Source organism: Peromyscus eremicus, chromosome 5, assembly GCF_949786415.1.
Source record: "Peromyscus eremicus chromosome 5, PerEre_H2_v1, whole genome shotgun sequence".
Classification (NCBI taxonomy): Eukaryota; Metazoa; Chordata; class Mammalia; order Rodentia; family Cricetidae; genus Peromyscus; species Peromyscus eremicus.
In genome coordinates this window covers 30,115,381-30,133,151 of record NC_081420.1, presented here as the reverse complement: position 1 = coordinate 30,133,151, position 17,771 = coordinate 30,115,381, and the positions used below count along the sequence as shown (strand labels likewise).

The 17,771-nt window shown below is 41.0% G+C and overlaps 1 protein-coding gene across 1 annotated transcript in view; it reads right to left on the bottom strand.

Moving 5' to 3' along the window:
* The window catches only part of Mylk4 (myosin light chain kinase family member 4), a 76,275-nt gene that overhangs the window by 8,215 nt on the left and 50,289 nt on the right, over window positions 1-17,771 (bottom strand). Inside the window, exons 2-11 of the mRNA XM_059262326.1 lie at window positions 15,245-15,323; window positions 14,478-14,916; window positions 12,979-13,268; window positions 11,141-11,246; window positions 7,164-7,257; window positions 6,975-7,084; window positions 5,608-5,749; window positions 2,701-2,771; window positions 1,783-1,911; window positions 970-1,122 (exon numbers count right to left, since the gene is read on the bottom strand). Coding sequence (XP_059118309.1) covers window positions 970-1,122; window positions 1,783-1,911; window positions 2,701-2,771; window positions 5,608-5,749; window positions 6,975-7,084; window positions 7,164-7,257; window positions 11,141-11,246; window positions 12,979-13,268; window positions 14,478-14,916; window positions 15,245-15,323 — 1,613 coding nt within the window. The remainder of the gene's footprint in view (window positions 1-969; window positions 1,123-1,782; window positions 1,912-2,700; window positions 2,772-5,607; window positions 5,750-6,974; window positions 7,085-7,163; window positions 7,258-11,140; window positions 11,247-12,978; window positions 13,269-14,477; window positions 14,917-15,244; window positions 15,324-17,771) is intronic.

Below are 17,771 nucleotides of genomic sequence, written 5' to 3'. Positions count from 1 at the left end.
CACCTGGAAGATAGATCCAGGCAGATCTTTATGAGTTTGAGGCCAGCTTACTGTACAAACTGAGTTCCAGGCCAGCCTTGGCATATTTCCTAGCAATAGATGGCCAGTTAAGTGCTTAAGTGAAAGAATCCCCCACCTAACACCATTAGCCATTACCTAGGTTGTTTCTCCTACTCTCCATAACATCCTCTTCCCTATTCCTTCACAATCATGTTTACTAGTGGGCCTAAATTCTACAAGGACAATAAAGCAGCTGTTACTGGCTCTGAAGAGCTTAAATGTGATCTATTGTCATATAATTCATATGTAAAGCCATCTAAAGTGGTTACTCAGTGACCTTCTCATTCTGTGACTCTAAACTCAAGCCCCTATACTTTAATATCATACTTGTTCATCCACTAAAATTTAAATTAATGTGTTTTTTGCATGAGAGGAAATGATAAAGCTATATGACAGCCTAGAGTGTAAGCTTGGAGGAAGATCAACTCATATTTAGTGTCAATTCTGCCCCTTCCTAGCAGTGTGATCATAGAGTAACTACATACTGTCTCGTCATAAAGTAGTCACAATAGAAACCTCTCCCTCTGGGAATTAAGAGCTGTGGTTAAAAGAAATAATGTCAAAAAAAAACAAAAACAAAAAACAAAAACAGATGACACTATCTGGCCTATAACTGTTGGTAGACATGTAAGGGATCAAGGGTAGGTCACCTGAGGTCGACCAGAAGGGCTTGACTGATGGAACTTCATTACAAAAGTCAGAAAGAGACAAGTTTTTCAGTCCCATCCAGCCTCATGACTGAAACAGTCCTAGTCACTAGCAGATTGGGTCAAGGATTCAAACCTTATTGAGTTCAGTCTGCACAGGCATTATGGATGTCACTGAGAGAATGGAATCTACTAACTCCATAGTTCACTCTACACCTAATCATCCCTATTCCACCTACAACACGAGATGAACTTGACTTACCTCTTCTCCTTAACTAGGAGCTTAGAGATGAACTCCTTGGCCTCCTCTGAGATGTCCTGAAATTCTTCATCTTCTAAGTCCCACCTGCATGCCAGGATATTGGTCAGTGTCTCTGCATCATTATCGCCCAAAAAAGGGGATAAGCCACTGAGTCTACAAGACACAGAGAATTCAGGGTAAGTATTTTTTAAACAGTCTTGAATCTCTTATAGATAGGATACATTTTAGTTTTTCCATTTAAAAATAAAAGCAGGAAAATATCAATAAACTGTAAGTATATAATACGTCATTGCAGCCAGGACCGTGCCCATGTCTCTCATCCAAACTACCAGTTAAGCAACTGCAGCATTGAAGGTTATAGCTATACTTTAAAGCTCAAATAATAAAACAAAATTTCTTTTCAAGTATTTTACAGCTGGCAAGACAAGGTACTGTCACATACTCAGAAGGCCAACCCCAGAATATCATTGCTGAGGTATAATCCAAGCAGATCAGTGTACACTGACCCAAAGAGATCAATAACTAGGATTTTTATAAAACAAACAAACAAACAAACTGCGTTTAGGGCTCTTGGTAACCTGGGACTCAAAGTGACTTGTGGAGAAGACATGCATGCCTTTTCTTTTTTTCTTTCAGATACAATGGGAAAAGGAATTCACTCCTTTCACTTATGAGACTCAACAGAACCTAAGCAATAGGAGATGGCACTGTGCTACTCTAGAAGACCTGGGTCAAGACTTTGATTCTAGTTAGGCTTCCTAGAATAGTCACAGATTACAGGAAGAGTGTGTGAGAGATGGGAGAGCTACTCACAGCATGTATGTGATGACGCCCACACTCCACATATCCGTAGGAAAGGAAACAAAATCATAGTTCACAACTTCAGGGGCAAGAAATTCTGGGGTTCCAAAGTTCACCTTCAGCTTCTCTCTGGGTTTGTATCTGAAATTGAGGGAACAAGAAGGGAGGGGGGCCATGTCAATCCAAAATCAAAACTAATGAACTTCATTGAAAACAGATACCATCTATAAGGCCAAACCACCTTCAGTTATGTAGCAAATAAAAATAAATTAACTTTTGCCAGAAATTGCATATCTGTGGTAGTATCAAAAACTGACTGATATTCCAGGGATTCAAAAGTAAAAATAAATCCTATAAAACCTTAATATTCTGAAACCGTTGTAAGAAAACCACTGGATTTCTGGAATAACTGGAACATCTGAACAGGGTTGTGGCAAATACCCTGATACAGTCCCTTCACATGCACATAGCCAGAACAACCCCTTCCAAACTGACAAGATGCTGTAATAATCCACAGCATCTGTTTTCTGTGTATTAGTGTGCTGAGCTGTTAATACGCCCATGTAAACTATTTGCTTCCCTAAGAAATCAGAACCCTCTATGCTTTGTTTAAACTACTAACATTTTAAAGTAAATATTCTCTTAATAAATGGAATATAAAAATTATGATAAACACAAATTCTAAATTAATTTATTGTAAGTTAATAAACTTCACTGGACTAAGTTTTCACTTCTCATTTTCTATTACCTGTGTTATAGAAACTTCTCAATGTTCAAATCTTAACTTTAACAGGGTTAGGGTAAAAGTAATCTTCATTAAATTAATTCTAAATGAAGGCATGATATCTGGGGCATGTCAGGCAGTCTTTGTAAAGAATGAAGCTCCCATCCCGTACCTCTATCCCTGTACTTACATCTAAACGGACATACCTTCTGGCCAATCCAAAATCAATAATTTTTATTTGCTTAGCATCCCGATTCACACACAGGATGTTCTCAGGCTGCCAGAGAAAGAGACACATTAGCAATGAAAACAACCATCTTTCACTCAAATTGTCCTTGAACCACAACTAAAAATACAAGATGCTCAGGAAAAACATATCAGGCCTTTCACTTGGGGGCTGGCTTGTCTGTGTGGGTATTTTCTTCTCTAATTATGTGGTGGATGAGGTTGTGGGTAGCCTGCCAACCTTGCATTACCCTGCCTGTCCCTCTTCATGGTTTTAGGGATTGCCATAATGCATGAGTTCAGGCATGGGCCTTCTAGAGGAGAGACAGAGACGGGAGGCTGTTCCAGCACTTTCCAAACGGGCTGGTGGAGGCCAGCTCAGAATTGACAGAGCCTTCCTCCTGTTAAAGTGTTAAGTATATTTCCTTCTTGGAGGAATATTTCCCTCAAGATTTACGAGTTCCAAGAGAAATGGCCTGATTCACTTAAACAACCACACTGAATACGCAATACAGTGCGAACATTTTTGACCTCCAGACTTCTCCTGTGTGCTTTGTCTATGGGAAAGTCACATGCTAAAGGGAGGCTTTTGTCTCCTACTCATTCTTCATCTCCAAAATTGCAAGGTTTTGCTGAGCTCGGTCTCAGTGCTTAAAGTCCTTGACTAAGTGTTCCCTTGGAGTTAGATGCTAGTAAAACTTGGCCTGTTAATCTGACAGGCTTGGGGGAGGGGAACAAAATCAAGCTATAGCACTACTTCTCAGTGTCCCTGGAATGTCCTGCTGATGTAGCTATATTTATTGGGATAGAAAACCTTAAGTCTGGGAAAAATAAGTAATTTCATTTAAAGCCAAGGTCATCCATTAAAAAAAAAGAAATAGCATTTTCAAAGAAGAGCCAAGAACTCTTAAATTCTAATTTCAACTCCACTAAGAGCTGGGCATAGCGAAGTTGCCAGGTACCCGGGACTTCATCCCCATCTTTTATATGGACCACACCTCCTTCCACATCCTGTCTGGTCAAAAGGAGGTCCAAGAGAGGCAGAAACCCAGACACACTTCGTGAAACGATGTAGTATCTTCACATCAATATCTAATCGCCCATTTGGTTGTGTATAATATCTTTGGAAGCCCTTTCCTAAGATGTCTCTAAAACAGATGTCTGAGAATAAAAGCCATTTTACACAGAGGTGGGTGCTGTCCTAGAGCATTTGGAGTCATGTTTAAATAATGGGTTGAACAAGTAAAGGCTGTCCTATTATCAAAGAATACCATTGTATCCTGAAAATACTTTTGCAGAATATAAAGAAACAGAGGGCACTTCAAAAAAAATTTCTGTCATACTAAAACTAAGACTGTCCATCACCTAAGATTTTCAGAATATAAAATGATGAAAAAGAATACTTTAGAGTCACCTCTTGCCTCCCTGCCGTGACGCACACTCAATGTCACCAGTCTTTTGTCTTCCAAGGAGCTCTCTGAAAAAACCCTGGTCCTTCGTGACCCATCCAGCTGTCACCTTTATTATTATCTTTATATATAAGCCATAACTAAAACTGCCCATTGCAAGTCTTCAATCAGTGTTACAAAGCCGCAGACGGAATCATTTGACTTATGATACGTCAGCTCCTGGCTCCAGCTGCCAATCAAATCCCTTTAGGGATATCTGTAGAATATCTACAGTGAACAAAAGTGCTCCTTGAAAATGCGCGTTATCGTATTCAGTCCATGGCCAAGGACTTTGCTAATGATTTTTAACCTCTGACTTGGTCGTTTTATGTCCCACTTCCCCCCCTTCCTCCTCCTGTGCAACAGTGAATGGGAAAAGCAAGGCACATAAATCAAGACAGCGAGGGAAGCCAAGTTGTAGGAAGAGAGGCCCATGGAAACCTATTTAAGGAGGCCAGATTTATTCAGCTGTACCTTCCCTGGAGATTTACAATATATGGTATGTTACACAGAATACACAATTTATCTCACTGTCATGCTGTGCAAACAGGGAAATGAGGAAATGATCAAGCCACACAAGAAGATGCACTTTGTGATAGTAACTCTAATGTAGACTGGATCAGGATTATTAGGTAGGGTCCAGTCTTTTGTTGGTTTTATCTCATGTGACGTGAAGTCCAGTTCTGGAGACTTCATAATGAGAGAGAGAGATAAAGAGGAGGAAGGAAATGAACTGGATTCCCTCATGGCTTCTCTTTGGCATTGTAACCCCACCCTCCCGCTGCCCTGCGTTCCGTTCTCCATGGCTTCTACTTGGTGTTTTAGCAAACCTACAGGAAAGCAAACCCCAAACCAGAGTTTCCTAGAAGAATTCAAGAGGCTACTGGGGATTCTTAAGAGCTGAAACGGTAACTATAACTTGGGAATTAAAGACCAAAATACTCTCACCATGTAATCTGATAGTAAGGAGATGGCAAGAATATTGTGGGAATGGTGATGTCTTTAACTCTACACTTTTAGGGAAATGACCTCCTGTGTTGATTTAATAGAGGCAATTTATAATAATCTCAACAAAAGACTCTAAAGATGGGCATGCAAATATTAGTCCCCAAAGTGGTGACAGGAGTTGAGAATGAGATAAAAATCCGGATTTTGCTAGGTGGTGTGACATGAGTCTATCCCACCGACTGAGGAGGCTGACTTTGATAGGATAGCTGGAGCTCAGAAGTTCATGGCTGGACTAGGTAAAGAAGCAAGACACCTCTCAAAAAAAAAAAAAAAAAAAAAGGAAAAAAAATCCAGATTTTTATTAATTCCTGAAAACATGACTAGAGACAACACAGCTTTCCAAGGTTGGTACATAATATTTCACAGGTCCCCTGACCATGGGGGCAGAGCTAAGGAGGCTTTGCATTTCACAGGATGAAAAACATGCCCTACCTTGAGATCCAAGTGGAGGATATACATCTGGTGCATGTACCTGATCCCCTCACAGATCTGCTTCATGAACAGGATGGTGTCCAGCTCTGTCAAGTTGCAGTTTTCATCAATGATGCGATCAAACAGCTCCCCACCCTCCACACTGCAGAGGGAAGAGGTGGAACTTTCAGTCCGGACTCCATGAACACCATGTGTTTTTCCTGGGCTAATTGCTGCCCAGGTTTTTCTAGCTCTCGCAACAGGTGTTTCCTTGCCTTCTTTGCTGTATGGGTTACACGATGCCTATGTTGGACACCTTCAGTATACCTTATGTATATACCTTCAATGCCACACATCTGAAGTCCCAAAGTCCCTGTCATTGGTGGCTGAGTCCGTGTGTATCACTTAACAGATGATGGTGAAGAGAATACAAGGACGCGTTGAGGTTGGATTCCAGTGTTAACAGAAAGTGAGTCAAAGTCTTCACCTTTTGAGTTCTTAGATTAAGTGTAATGGCAAAGGGCTTCTATGTGGCCAATGCTGGACACATTAGTTTTCCAAATGCCTTATACATCATGGCAAACAAAACAAAGCAACTTTCAGTGTCTGTTCACTATTAGAACTGCTTGAGTTTTGTGGTAGGTGTGCTGGTGTAGGACTCTGTAGGACTTTGGATGAAAACCAGGGCATCACACATGCTAGGCAGACACACTACCACCTGAGCTGATTGAGTTTTTACATACATGATTCTGAAATGAAGCTGCTTGGCCTAGTATCAGGGGCTTGGCATGTGCTTTGCGCTCTTGAATGCTTAACCACCCCTCATCCACAGCTTCATTTTGCTAGGTTTTAGCTACTCATGGTCACCTGTGATTGGTACAGTGCAAGATATTCTGAGATGGAGACTACAGTGACATAATTTTTTGTTTGATATATTGTTGTAATCACTTGCTTTCACTATGAGCTGTTAACTGAGATCTTTACCATGGGCATTTAAGTACCTGTAGGCTGAGTACCATTCCAATTTTAGGCATCCACTAAAGGTTTTATTTAGAACATACCCCTGAGGGTAGGGAAATCCCTGTTGAAGGAGACGAAGCTCACAAACCCTGTTCCTCTAGGTTGCACACGATAGAGTCCAACCTTGATTTGGAACAACAGAACTGCATCTATTTTGATACAGGCTGCATCTGTTTTGTATTGCTGCTGCACCTGATCTGTGAGTCATGCTGGGAGATTGCACTTAGAAACAGTTTCCCTTCTGACTCTGGCAAGATCGCTTGTCTCCTGCAACTCAGATCCAATGGTGCACTGCCCATGGTTCCGGCTGAGTCATGAGCACTGTACAGAAGGTGTATGAACATGGGTGGGAGGGAGAGGACACCTACTACTCCATGACGAGGATGATGTCATGCTTGGTCTCAAAGGCATCATAGAGCTGAATGAGGTTCACATGGTCCAGCTGGTTCATGATGCTAATCTCGTTCTTCACATCCTCCTGAGGAGAAGGAAAGAGTCAACTAGTGTGGTGTAGACTGGCCCAGAGGGAGAGGAGATGCACCTCCAATGGCCTTTACCTTGTCCTTTGCACCTCTAATCTTAATGATTTTAGCAGCCAGCTTCAGGCCCGTTGCTTTCTCTTCACACTTGTGAACCTGGCCGAAACGCCCCCTGCCAAAGAACAGACAGTTCAGTGAGGCACTGTCGTCTGCAGGGTCCCACATCAGTCCCTGCCAGGTGGGCAGCACGAGTTCCCAGGCATTTGTCTCTTGAGTGAGCAAACTTGCAGTGTGTCTCAGCATCGGGAACAGCATGGGCCAAGGTGAGTTCTGTGGATCACCTATATCCCCCTAGGAAGTTGTGTTTGTCTTTTGTTATTCCTCCAAGTCAGAAACACTGTCCACTACAGAGCTCTACTACATGAAGGGAATGGGTAAGCCCTGAAAATCTTATGTTGTGAATTATATTCATGTCTGTTGTCTTGCCCTAAATCCTAGAAGTTAATTTGCCTCAGTGGTCTGCTAATACTTATTTCTGGTTAGGGCAGAGGAATACGGTCAGTGTCTCTTGTAGATGTATCCAAGGTTTCACTTGAATTTTGAATTATGGACAGTGGTTAAAACAGAGTGACGACTAAGTTGTGTTCATACATTATGGTGTTGAAGTAGTTGATTAGTTTTAAGCCATACTTCAATTTTGAAGGTAATTTTGATCTCTTTTGTCCATTATAAAATGAAAATTTTAAAAAGGAATAATTAAACTTGAAAATTTTAATCAAGATTTTTTCTTTGAAGATGGTTGATTTTAGAATTTGAATTGTTAATATATCTCTGTATGTTTTACTTAGATAAATATCTAATAGCCTTATCCTGTGTTTAAATGTTATTTATTTAGCATAGACATTAAAAATAACTTCTGGGGCAAAAAGAATAGTTTCCTGGACCTTGCATCTGTCCTATGCAGGCAGGAAGGTGAAGTCCCAGAGTCTGCACTTTCAGCTGATTCATAAGCATACTAAAACTTGAAAACCGCTATTGTAGATAACATAGAATGCATATGAATGTAGAAAATCGGAATTTGTAAGTATATGAACAATACAACCTGTGGGTCAGGTGTATAAAAAAATGTTCTAGAAACTGCATTTAAATAAAATAACAATAACATTGCACATAGATACATAAAATCAAAAGTATATGTTGTGTTCAAAGAGACCCAATGAAGACATTTAGACTAGCTTAGATATCAGCTTAATACTTTAATAAGACAGTTGCTTCTATGCATATCGTTTAAGTGTGTTCCCATAGGTTTAAGTGGTAGGAACTAAGTCATCAGAACAGAGGTGGTGTTGGTAGTTGTATAGAGCCTTTAAAAGTTGGGACCTAGTGGTAAGTAACTGTGTGATTAGAGGTCTTCAGAATGAATTGGTATAGTTCTTATTAAGCCCTAATTAATTCTCAAAAAAGAGTAGTCATAAAGCAAACCTTATCACCTCCTCTCCCTCTCTCTCTCTCTCTCTCTCTCTCTCTCTCTCTCTCTCTCTCTCTCTCTTCTCTGTCTCTGTCTCCTCTCTCCCTCCCTGTTTCTAGCTCTCTCTCTCCATGATGTGATCCACTATGATGTGATGCAGCCAAAGGATTTTTCACCACAGTCAAGTGGATACTGGTACCATGCTCCTGACTCTCCAGAACTGCAGATTAACTTAACCTATATCCATTATGTAGTACCCAGCCTCAGTAATTCAGTATAATAGAAAACAGAATACTAACGCTTCTCACATAATCATATTCAGAAATGCACACACATAAGCAACTTGATTTGCTTCCCTTAATACTTATTTAATAAAGTAAGTCAGGAAACATGTCTCTGCTCTGGGTATTGGTGGCTATCATGGAAGAAAGTGAAAGGGAAGGTCCCATAACAACACAGTAAACCAGAAAAGACCACATTCCTGTTCCCTGCAGAGATGAGGGTGACCATGCTTGATGTGTACAGGAGTCGTAGCAGCCCAACCACCACAGAAGCAGGTGGATCTTGGAGAACTACTCTGCACTACTATAAACATATATAAGTAGCTACTTCAATTCCAGCATCCACTCTAGAGGCCCTCTGTGTTGGCACACATGAACACACATGTCACTGTGATTAAAAAAATGTCTTTTTTCCATCATTAGCACTAATCTTAGAACTGTCTGGTCAGCAGTGATGTCCTCACTATCTGTCTCCAATGATATATGTCCATGCTGAGGCTCTCACATGACTCGTTCTGCAAGGACCTTGATACTGAGGCCACCTCATAGGATCCATGCTGGAACACCAAACTGGTATCCTCATGCTAGCTGAACAGAGACATGAGGTATTGTGTTCATCAGATTCCGTTGTATGAATGGAATCCATGAGATAACCTAAAGGGACCAAGGTTGGTTTTGACTCAGGGTTTCCGAGGGTTCGGCCTATGGTCAACAGGCCCTGTTGCTTTGGGCATGGACAGCACAGCATATCATGATGACAGAAGAGCTGCTCCGTGGCGGCTGGGGAGCAAAGGGTAGGAGAGGATGAGAAGCCACTGAGGTTCCACTATTCCCTTCAAGGACATGCTCCTAGTGACCTAATTTCATTCAGCTATGCTCCACCTCCTAAGGGCTCCACCATCTCCCAATAATGCCACCTAGTAGCTGAGCTTTTACACACATTGGGAGAGATTCTTAACCTAAATGATGAGCCTGATATATAAATACCCTAATGCCACAGTGCAGAAGACGAACCTAGGAAAACAGTCAAGAATTCCATGGTATTTGGCCTGTTTCAATACCTCCTCCAAGTAAAAGATAAGCTACTACATAATTCCTTACCACTCATAGGCAGCATGTGCTTGGTGGCCATGCCACGTCTTGAAACAATGCACACCTAATTATGCTCCTCTAACCGTTTTTGGTTTTTGGTGAGCACAGCATGGCCACCAATGTTGAGGGGAGCCCATAACAAGCAATATCAGACCTCAAATCCAACTGTGCCCAAAGAGGCAGATGAGAACTTTAAAAAGGGCCACTGACAAACTTGGCCCCCAAAGCAGGACAAACCCTGGGAATTATTTCAAAGTTTCTTCTGCAAATAACTGTTCTCCTTCAGAGGTATAGTTGCTGGTTTGCCACTGAAGTCCCTGAAGACCCAAATACTTCAGTCTTGGGGTTCTGAATCCTCATTTCTCCCTCATTCCATCCCCACAGGCCTGGAGGGAGTTCTCCAAGATCAGCTGCCAAGGAAGAAGAAGTTCAGGTGTTTCTACATGGCAGATGGCAAGGGACTGTGGAATGGTAAGGAGAGGACAAGACTTTACAAAATTAACTGATTACCCCTTAGCATCCTGAGGCAACCGCACTGAGGCATCATGCGTATCCTCCATGTGTTGGTTGTGTATATAATTGCTGTTTTCCTCTACATTGCATAAACATGTGGATGGTAGTAAATCCTGTTAGGCAGGCTTTGAGTTACAGGAAGTCACTGGGAGATGGTGGCTGAAGCAGGAAAGGAAAAGGTCCCCCAATGTAACCCTGCCCCCTGATGGACTCTAATCCTCCTCCTTTAAGAGACAGTGCATCTAGATGACACTCAGATGAGTTCCTCAGTGAGGAAAGCAATCAACTGAAATGGAAACAGCAATGAAAGCTGTAACAGCAGAAGTGGAAGACCAGCAAGAACAGTGGAAAGATGAAATCCACGCCCCTGGAAATACATAGATGGGATGCATTCCTGCATTTCACCTCCTAAGGGTTAAACCTGCCTTTGGACAGTTCCTGGACCTTCTTCTGCTGACTCATTGGGTTTTTCCTACTCTTATGACATAGTAAATAAAACAGATGCTAAATGGAAAGTATAGCTACCATGTCAACCATCTGGGACAAGTGACAATTTTCAAAAAATGGTTAAAAACCTCCTAAAATGTTTGTTTTTTAGTGTTTGCAGTTCTCGAGTCGAGACCAGCGAACATTTCTTAGGCTCTGCCTTGGGAAGATTCTCTACTTTTACTGAGACGTTGTTCAAACTGAGCCTCACTCACCCTCCTAGGATCTCAGATTTGCTCACGGTGAACAGACTGTCCACTGCAGAGTGTTTGGCCTTTACGATCCGATGGTCAAATGGGGCTGCAGGAGCAGGGACATCCTCTGTCCGGGGAGAAGAACAGGGCTGTCCATCAAGGAGTCTGACCTCTTTCCATCATCAAGCAGCACATCTCATAGTAAAAATCAACTCATGCAAAACTGAAATACAATCCTGGCTTCTTCCCGATGAGCCTAATATACATTTCCATTTCACGTGGGAATGGTCTGTAACTCACGACTATCTTACCAGGTGTCTTTGAGAGACAATGCTATTCACAAACCCTTTAGGGTAACTTCTAGACAATGCAAGACAGTGGAAAGTCTGCCATCCCAAGACAGTCAAACACTTCTAGGGCTGGAGCTGAAGCATAGTGGGAAACTGCTTCCCTAGCATGGACAGGAGTCTTGGTTTGATCTCCAGCACATTTTTCTTAATGCTTTCAAGCCTGAAACCATTTTTCATCTAACCGTGAGAAACTAATTGATTCATCTTTTTGGAAAGTGATCCTGTATAATCCATATTTTAATTAAAGCAGAGATAACAAGAAGAAACGTGAATTATTTCCTTGTGTCATTGAAATATTTGATGTTGTATACTACTTTGTAAAATGTTTTAGGCTTTATTTCAGAGTCATTTAAAGTACAGAGATGAATTTTTCCTGGCTGAATGGAAATAAGACACCCAATAAAACTATGTAAGTTATATGCTACAGCTATTCAATTTCTCCCACTTTCCACCTTCCATCTTATATATTTAAGTGATAGTCCACATCAGCATGAATCCTAACATGCAGAGCTACTCAACAATATTTTCTCCTAATGGTCTTCATATTTTCCCATGGCCATTGCTGCCCATGAATTTGTTCATCTTAATTTACTTATTAAAACAGCTACTGCACACGTAAAGCAAGGGTACAAAGAGAGGGGAGTAGAAACAGCTATGTTCTTTATTTTTTTTATGTATTCATTTATTGGTTTATTTGAGACAGGGTTTCTCTGTGTAACCTTGACTGTCCTGGAACTCACTCTGTAGACAAGCTGACTCAAACTCCAAGATCTGCCTTTCTCTGCCTCCTGAGTGCTGGGGTTAAAGGCGTGGGCCACCAACACTGCCTGGCTCCAAAACAGCTATGATTTTTAAATTTGGCATTTATCCAATATATATTTCCTGATCACTTAGCTTGTTCTAGGTATACTATCAAATATTAATGTTAATTTTGTTTAATTAATTTAGCATTTTTTATTCAGATAGCACAAATATCTTGGAATCTAATTTGATATAAATATTCACCTCTCATGTCATAAAAATACTCTGAAATAAAACCAGGAGAGATTTCTTCAGGAAGCATTCACTGCTTCAGATTTTGTTCAGGCTGGGTTAAAGTGCTTTGTGTGCAAGACTAAAGACATGAGTTTGGATCCCTAGGACCCACGTAAAAAGCCTAGCATTGTGCCTGTAACCTCAATGTTGAGGCCACCAGCCTAGCTCCAGTCTCAAAGGAATATGGTGGAAAATGATAGAGCAGGACATTTGGTGTCCTCCTTTGGCCTCCACACATGTACAGGTACACACCCTGAGCACACATGTTTATCGGCATCACTCATATACTACACACATATTCACACACACCTAAAGTAAATAGTTGATGATAGAGAGATAAGTAGATAGGTAGGTAGGTAGATAGATAGATAGACAGACAGACAGACAGCTGTTAGGACAAGAGAAATTCAGTTGGAATGCTTGCTGGGGAGAGTTAGGAAGCTTTGAAAGTCCAGAACATAGAACATTTCCTACCCAGTGAGACCGCCAGGTCTTGCTGTCTAGAGGTGGTCCTTCCATCCTGGGGTCTATCATCCAGGCTCCTGGCTTGTCTGGTTTCCTCTGTTGTAACTGTGGGCTCTTGCCCCATACTCACTACATCCATTCTGCTCTTCTTGTTGTCCTCACTTAGAAAACACTCCTCTGCCACTCTGCGCTTACTGCTCCCCGCAGACTCTGTCTGTTCAGCATTCTGAAAAGTGGATCCTGTTACTGAATTTCCCAGGATTCCTGGCATAGAAATGGCCTTTATATTACTGATGCACCTGGAAAATAAAATCCATTTGCAACTCTCAATGTTTCAAGGAAGAAAATGTTCAGATTGCCAAAATTCTTAGAACTGGGACTTCCTTAGGATGGTGTTTGGCGAAGAGGATGCACTCTGTGACACAGAGGTGACCAGTCCAGCAGTTGAGAACATCAAATCTAAGTAGATTACTGGACACAGAGAATCTTCCAAGGACCTCACTGTGAAACCAAAAGTGGTCATTTATGAAACCTAACTAAGTTAACAGAAGAGATAAATTATAGGAAAGAAGCAGTTATCTCTTTAAAGATTGACAGCCACAGAAGAACCATCATTGCTGGAAGAATTGGCTTAATTGGCATATTTTGGCAACTGCTGGTCTTCCTAAGCACAATTTGTCATGATGGACTTCAATAATGATGAGTGTTTAATATATAGGAATTAGATTTCTTCAATATTAATTTAAAATGTACTATATTAAAGCTAAGAAACAATTATATCTTAAAGACCCCCGAAATACATCAGAGGTGTTTGGATACCCTTTGCTCCAAACACTCACCATACTTAGAGCAGCTAACTTTAATTGGATACAAAAATTCCTGAATTTGTACATGACACTTCTCCATTTTAATTTTAATTAAGAAACTTAGTTAAAATGAATTAGGTCAACTCCTTCAGAATTGGGTTTTTAATTTACAACTCAACATAATCATTATTTAATTCTTAGCCTTAGAAAGGATATGTTTTCATTGCTAAACAATAAATCTTTTTACTTGTTCTTTAGGTAGTATTGATTACTGAAGATATCAAAATTCGTGATCTTAATGTTGGTGTAAGACTTAGAAATAATCAAATGGGAATCAGGGAGGAAGTGTAGACTTAGCTTGAACAAGGCCCTGAGCTCCATCCCCAGTGGAGGGAAGTAAGGAAAGAAGGAAAGGGAAAAGGAACTGAAAGGGGGAAGGAGGGATAGATGGATAGTTGTGGGAGAGAGGTAAGGAGTGAGGGAGGAAGGCAGGGAGGAAATAACTGAAAATATTGGCAAGGAGAAAGAGGAATAGCAGAATAATAGGAAAATGTCATCATGAAAAATCAATATAAGATAGGAGTGCACTCTAAACATTGCCTTTAAAAACATCTCCATTTTTCTTCCAAAATGGTCTCCAATACCACAGCACAGAGGCCTTTAGGAGACAGCAGCTGTGGATGTGTAGAACTGTAACACTACCTTTCATGGGATGGGCCTCCATTCACTTCATCGATGTGCTGATTTTCAGTTGAGTGTTTGCCAAGCACTGTTTCACTCACAGCTATTGAAACTCTCTTCTCAGCTTCTGTGCCTCTGGTACCTTCCTTAGAAGGAAGCTCATCTTTCTCTCCTTTGAAAAATGGACATCCATTTTTATCCTCAGCGTCTTGTTTATCTCCCAGGATGTTGCTTTCTTGTCTCTCCAGATTTCCTATGCATCGACCATCTTTTCCACCTGCATTCTCTCTTATCTCTGCGGAATTCCTTGGAACAAAATCTGCCTTGTCTTGTCTTTCCTTATGACATATGGTATAACTCCTCTGAACTTCAGAAGTGTTGGTCTTCTCAGCATTTTTCCTGTTGAGTTTGGTAACCTTTTCTTTCTCGGAGGAGAATTGGTCTTTCTGGTCTAGTCTCTCTAGAAGCCACAGAACACAAAACATTTTAGTGAAGAATTCACATGACCACTTTGATTTTGGCTTCATTCAATGGCATCTCTGTCTGGCTTCTTTTTAACAACAGATTTAAGTTTTCAAAAGCAAAGCAGAATGAAATATGCCCTCTGACTGAAAACTGTGTGTTAAGAGATTTTCTTATCTGTCGCTGGCAAGTCCAAAGCCAATCAGATAAAAAAAATATCAAGAAAACAGCCCTCCTCCCCACAGGATTTAGGAATGTGTGATTTTCTTCAAATAAGAGAAACAGCAGACTCTCTCCATAACCACTGAGTCTCCTAAGGATGTTACCTGTGAGCACTGATGTCTTTCCACCTTTGACAACTGTCCTTTCATTCAATGCAGGGTTGGACCACACATTTTCCTCAGCCTGTGGGAGTACAATCAAGCAATTAAGGTTACCTACAGTATACATACTGCTTAGCCTCAACGCTACTGACATGGGCTATTCAATTCTTCATGTAAAGAACATCACAGCATGACAGGATGTTTAGCATTATACCAGGCCTCTCCCCACCAGTGCCAGGAGAAGCCTGCCTTCCAGCTGTGATAACCAAAAAATGACTCCAGACATTTGAAATTTAATTTCTCAGTTTACAGTGCATAATACGTTATTGCTGACTATATTTACCCTGCTGTGCAAAATAAAAATCTCAGCCCTATTCTTGTCTATCTGACATGTTGTCAATTAAAAATAATGTTAGTAAAGCAAAGTGTCTCCAAAGATTACTAAATTTCCTCAGAAGTAAGGACAAAAATTGTTCCAAGTTGAAACTATTATACTATGTAATTTAAATATGGGGAAAGGCACAGAAATGGATAGTCATGCAACCTGAATAATAGTCTGAACTAATGAAACTCTGTATAGCCAGCAATATCAAACAAAACAAAATGAGCTCACTTTTTTCTTTTCTTTTTCTTTTTCTTTTTCTTTTTCTTTTTTTTGAGACAGGGTTTCTCTATGTAGCTTTGGAGCCCGTTGTGAAACTCTCTCTGCAGACCAGGCTGGCCTCGAACCCATAGAGATCTGCCTGCCTCTGCCTCCTGAGTGCTGGGACTATTTTTAAAGAAATTCTGTCATGGTGTGTAGATGGTAACCCATCTGCACAATCTCATTGAAGGGTATGGCTAACGTGTAAGCTGCTCTTGACCTCCGTTTTAGTTGTTTTGATTTGGTTCACATATCAACTGAAGAAAATCAGAGAACACATGTGAATGAGCTTTCTGAACTACCTGGAGGAGATGAAGGCAGTGAGCTTCTTAACAACTGCTTCTTCCTTTCCCTAGAAGATGCCTTCCTCCTGAGCAGTTACATGTTCACACAATCCTAGTTTCCCCAGATTAGCATAACAAACCCTTCATACACGGTGTGAAAGGTAAAGATTAGCCTAACCCACATAAATTCTAAGTTATACATTGTAAATTGATAAAATCATATGAAGCCACAGAAAAATCAGTCCCCCCCACTCTTTGGAGCAGAACTCAAGGGGGTTTGCAAATATGAAATATCACATAAGTGCACACTGTTGTGCCTAAGACAAATTTCAAATACCCTTATGAGAATGCTTCCTTTTCCCAGATGGGCACCTCACCACACAGTCACATGTATTACATCTATAGAAAGCCAAGGGCAGAGATCAAAGCAATAGGAAGCCTCTCACTTCTATGTGCAAGTACAGAGATGGCAGTTAAGAATGGTCAATTTCCTTAGGCAAAGGCAGTTGCTACTTCTGTATGTGGGCACAGAACTTGGCACTTAGGTCAATACCAGTGCCCCCTATAACACTTCACTGAACTGTCCTGGCCAGTTTGTTTCCTACTAGGTGTTGGGTTTATTATGGCCATGGTACTTAGACTAGAGACATCACATAGTGATGATGATGATGGTGGTGGTGTCATGGTGCTGTAATGATGGTGATAACAGGGGAGACGATGACGATAATAGTGTGGTCATGATGATGGAGATAAGAATGAGAACGACATTGATGGCTACATATACTGAGCACAGACAAGTCTACTAGAAATTCTTCAGTGCAGTCTGCATGGTTAACTCACTGGTGATTCACAGGAACTCTTTGAGAGAGCCTGACCATCAACCACATTTTTATAATGAAGTCAGGATTCTAATTCATTTCTCTGTTTGGTCTCTTCTCTAAGTGGCAGCATGCTCTGTACTATTTTCCCGGTATAGAAAGGGATTTTAGCCAACCTGGATAGTTAATATTGGGATCTACTGAAGAGTAGACACCATAGAATAAGAAAAGCAAGAGCAGGGAGTGAATTAAAAAAAAAAGCATTAACACAGCAAGGAAGACATATGTGTTTGTTAGCTAAAAGATTAGAATTAGCATGCAAGAGGGGAGAAAGAGATCATTCATTCACTCTGAAAAGTCTATATTCAAGTTAGTCAAGTTGAACAAATTGTGTTGATGGCATTTCGTATTCGTCTCCTGGTAATTTCCCTTCTGAAATGAAAATGTCTGGTGTATTGGCAGGCACCATGCCTTGGGATTTATCCTGTGTGGCAGAGACACGACAGTAAGAGCAAAGTGAACTGGGTAGTGATGAAACCTGGTGTGTGTTCATTTATTTCAGCCCATCAGAAGACGTAAAAGTGAGAGTCTGGCCACAGAACTCTGTGGAACCAGTCCCGGCCACGAGTATCCTGGCAAAGGTGAACGTGAGGTGTCCACATTCTTCATTCAGAGGCTGGCCTGGCCACGCATGGAAACTGTCAGTGCCGAAGACACAGGAGCCAGTCACCAAGCAGGGCTGCTCTTCCTTTTTGTAATTATGAGTCTCATGTGTTTTACCATTT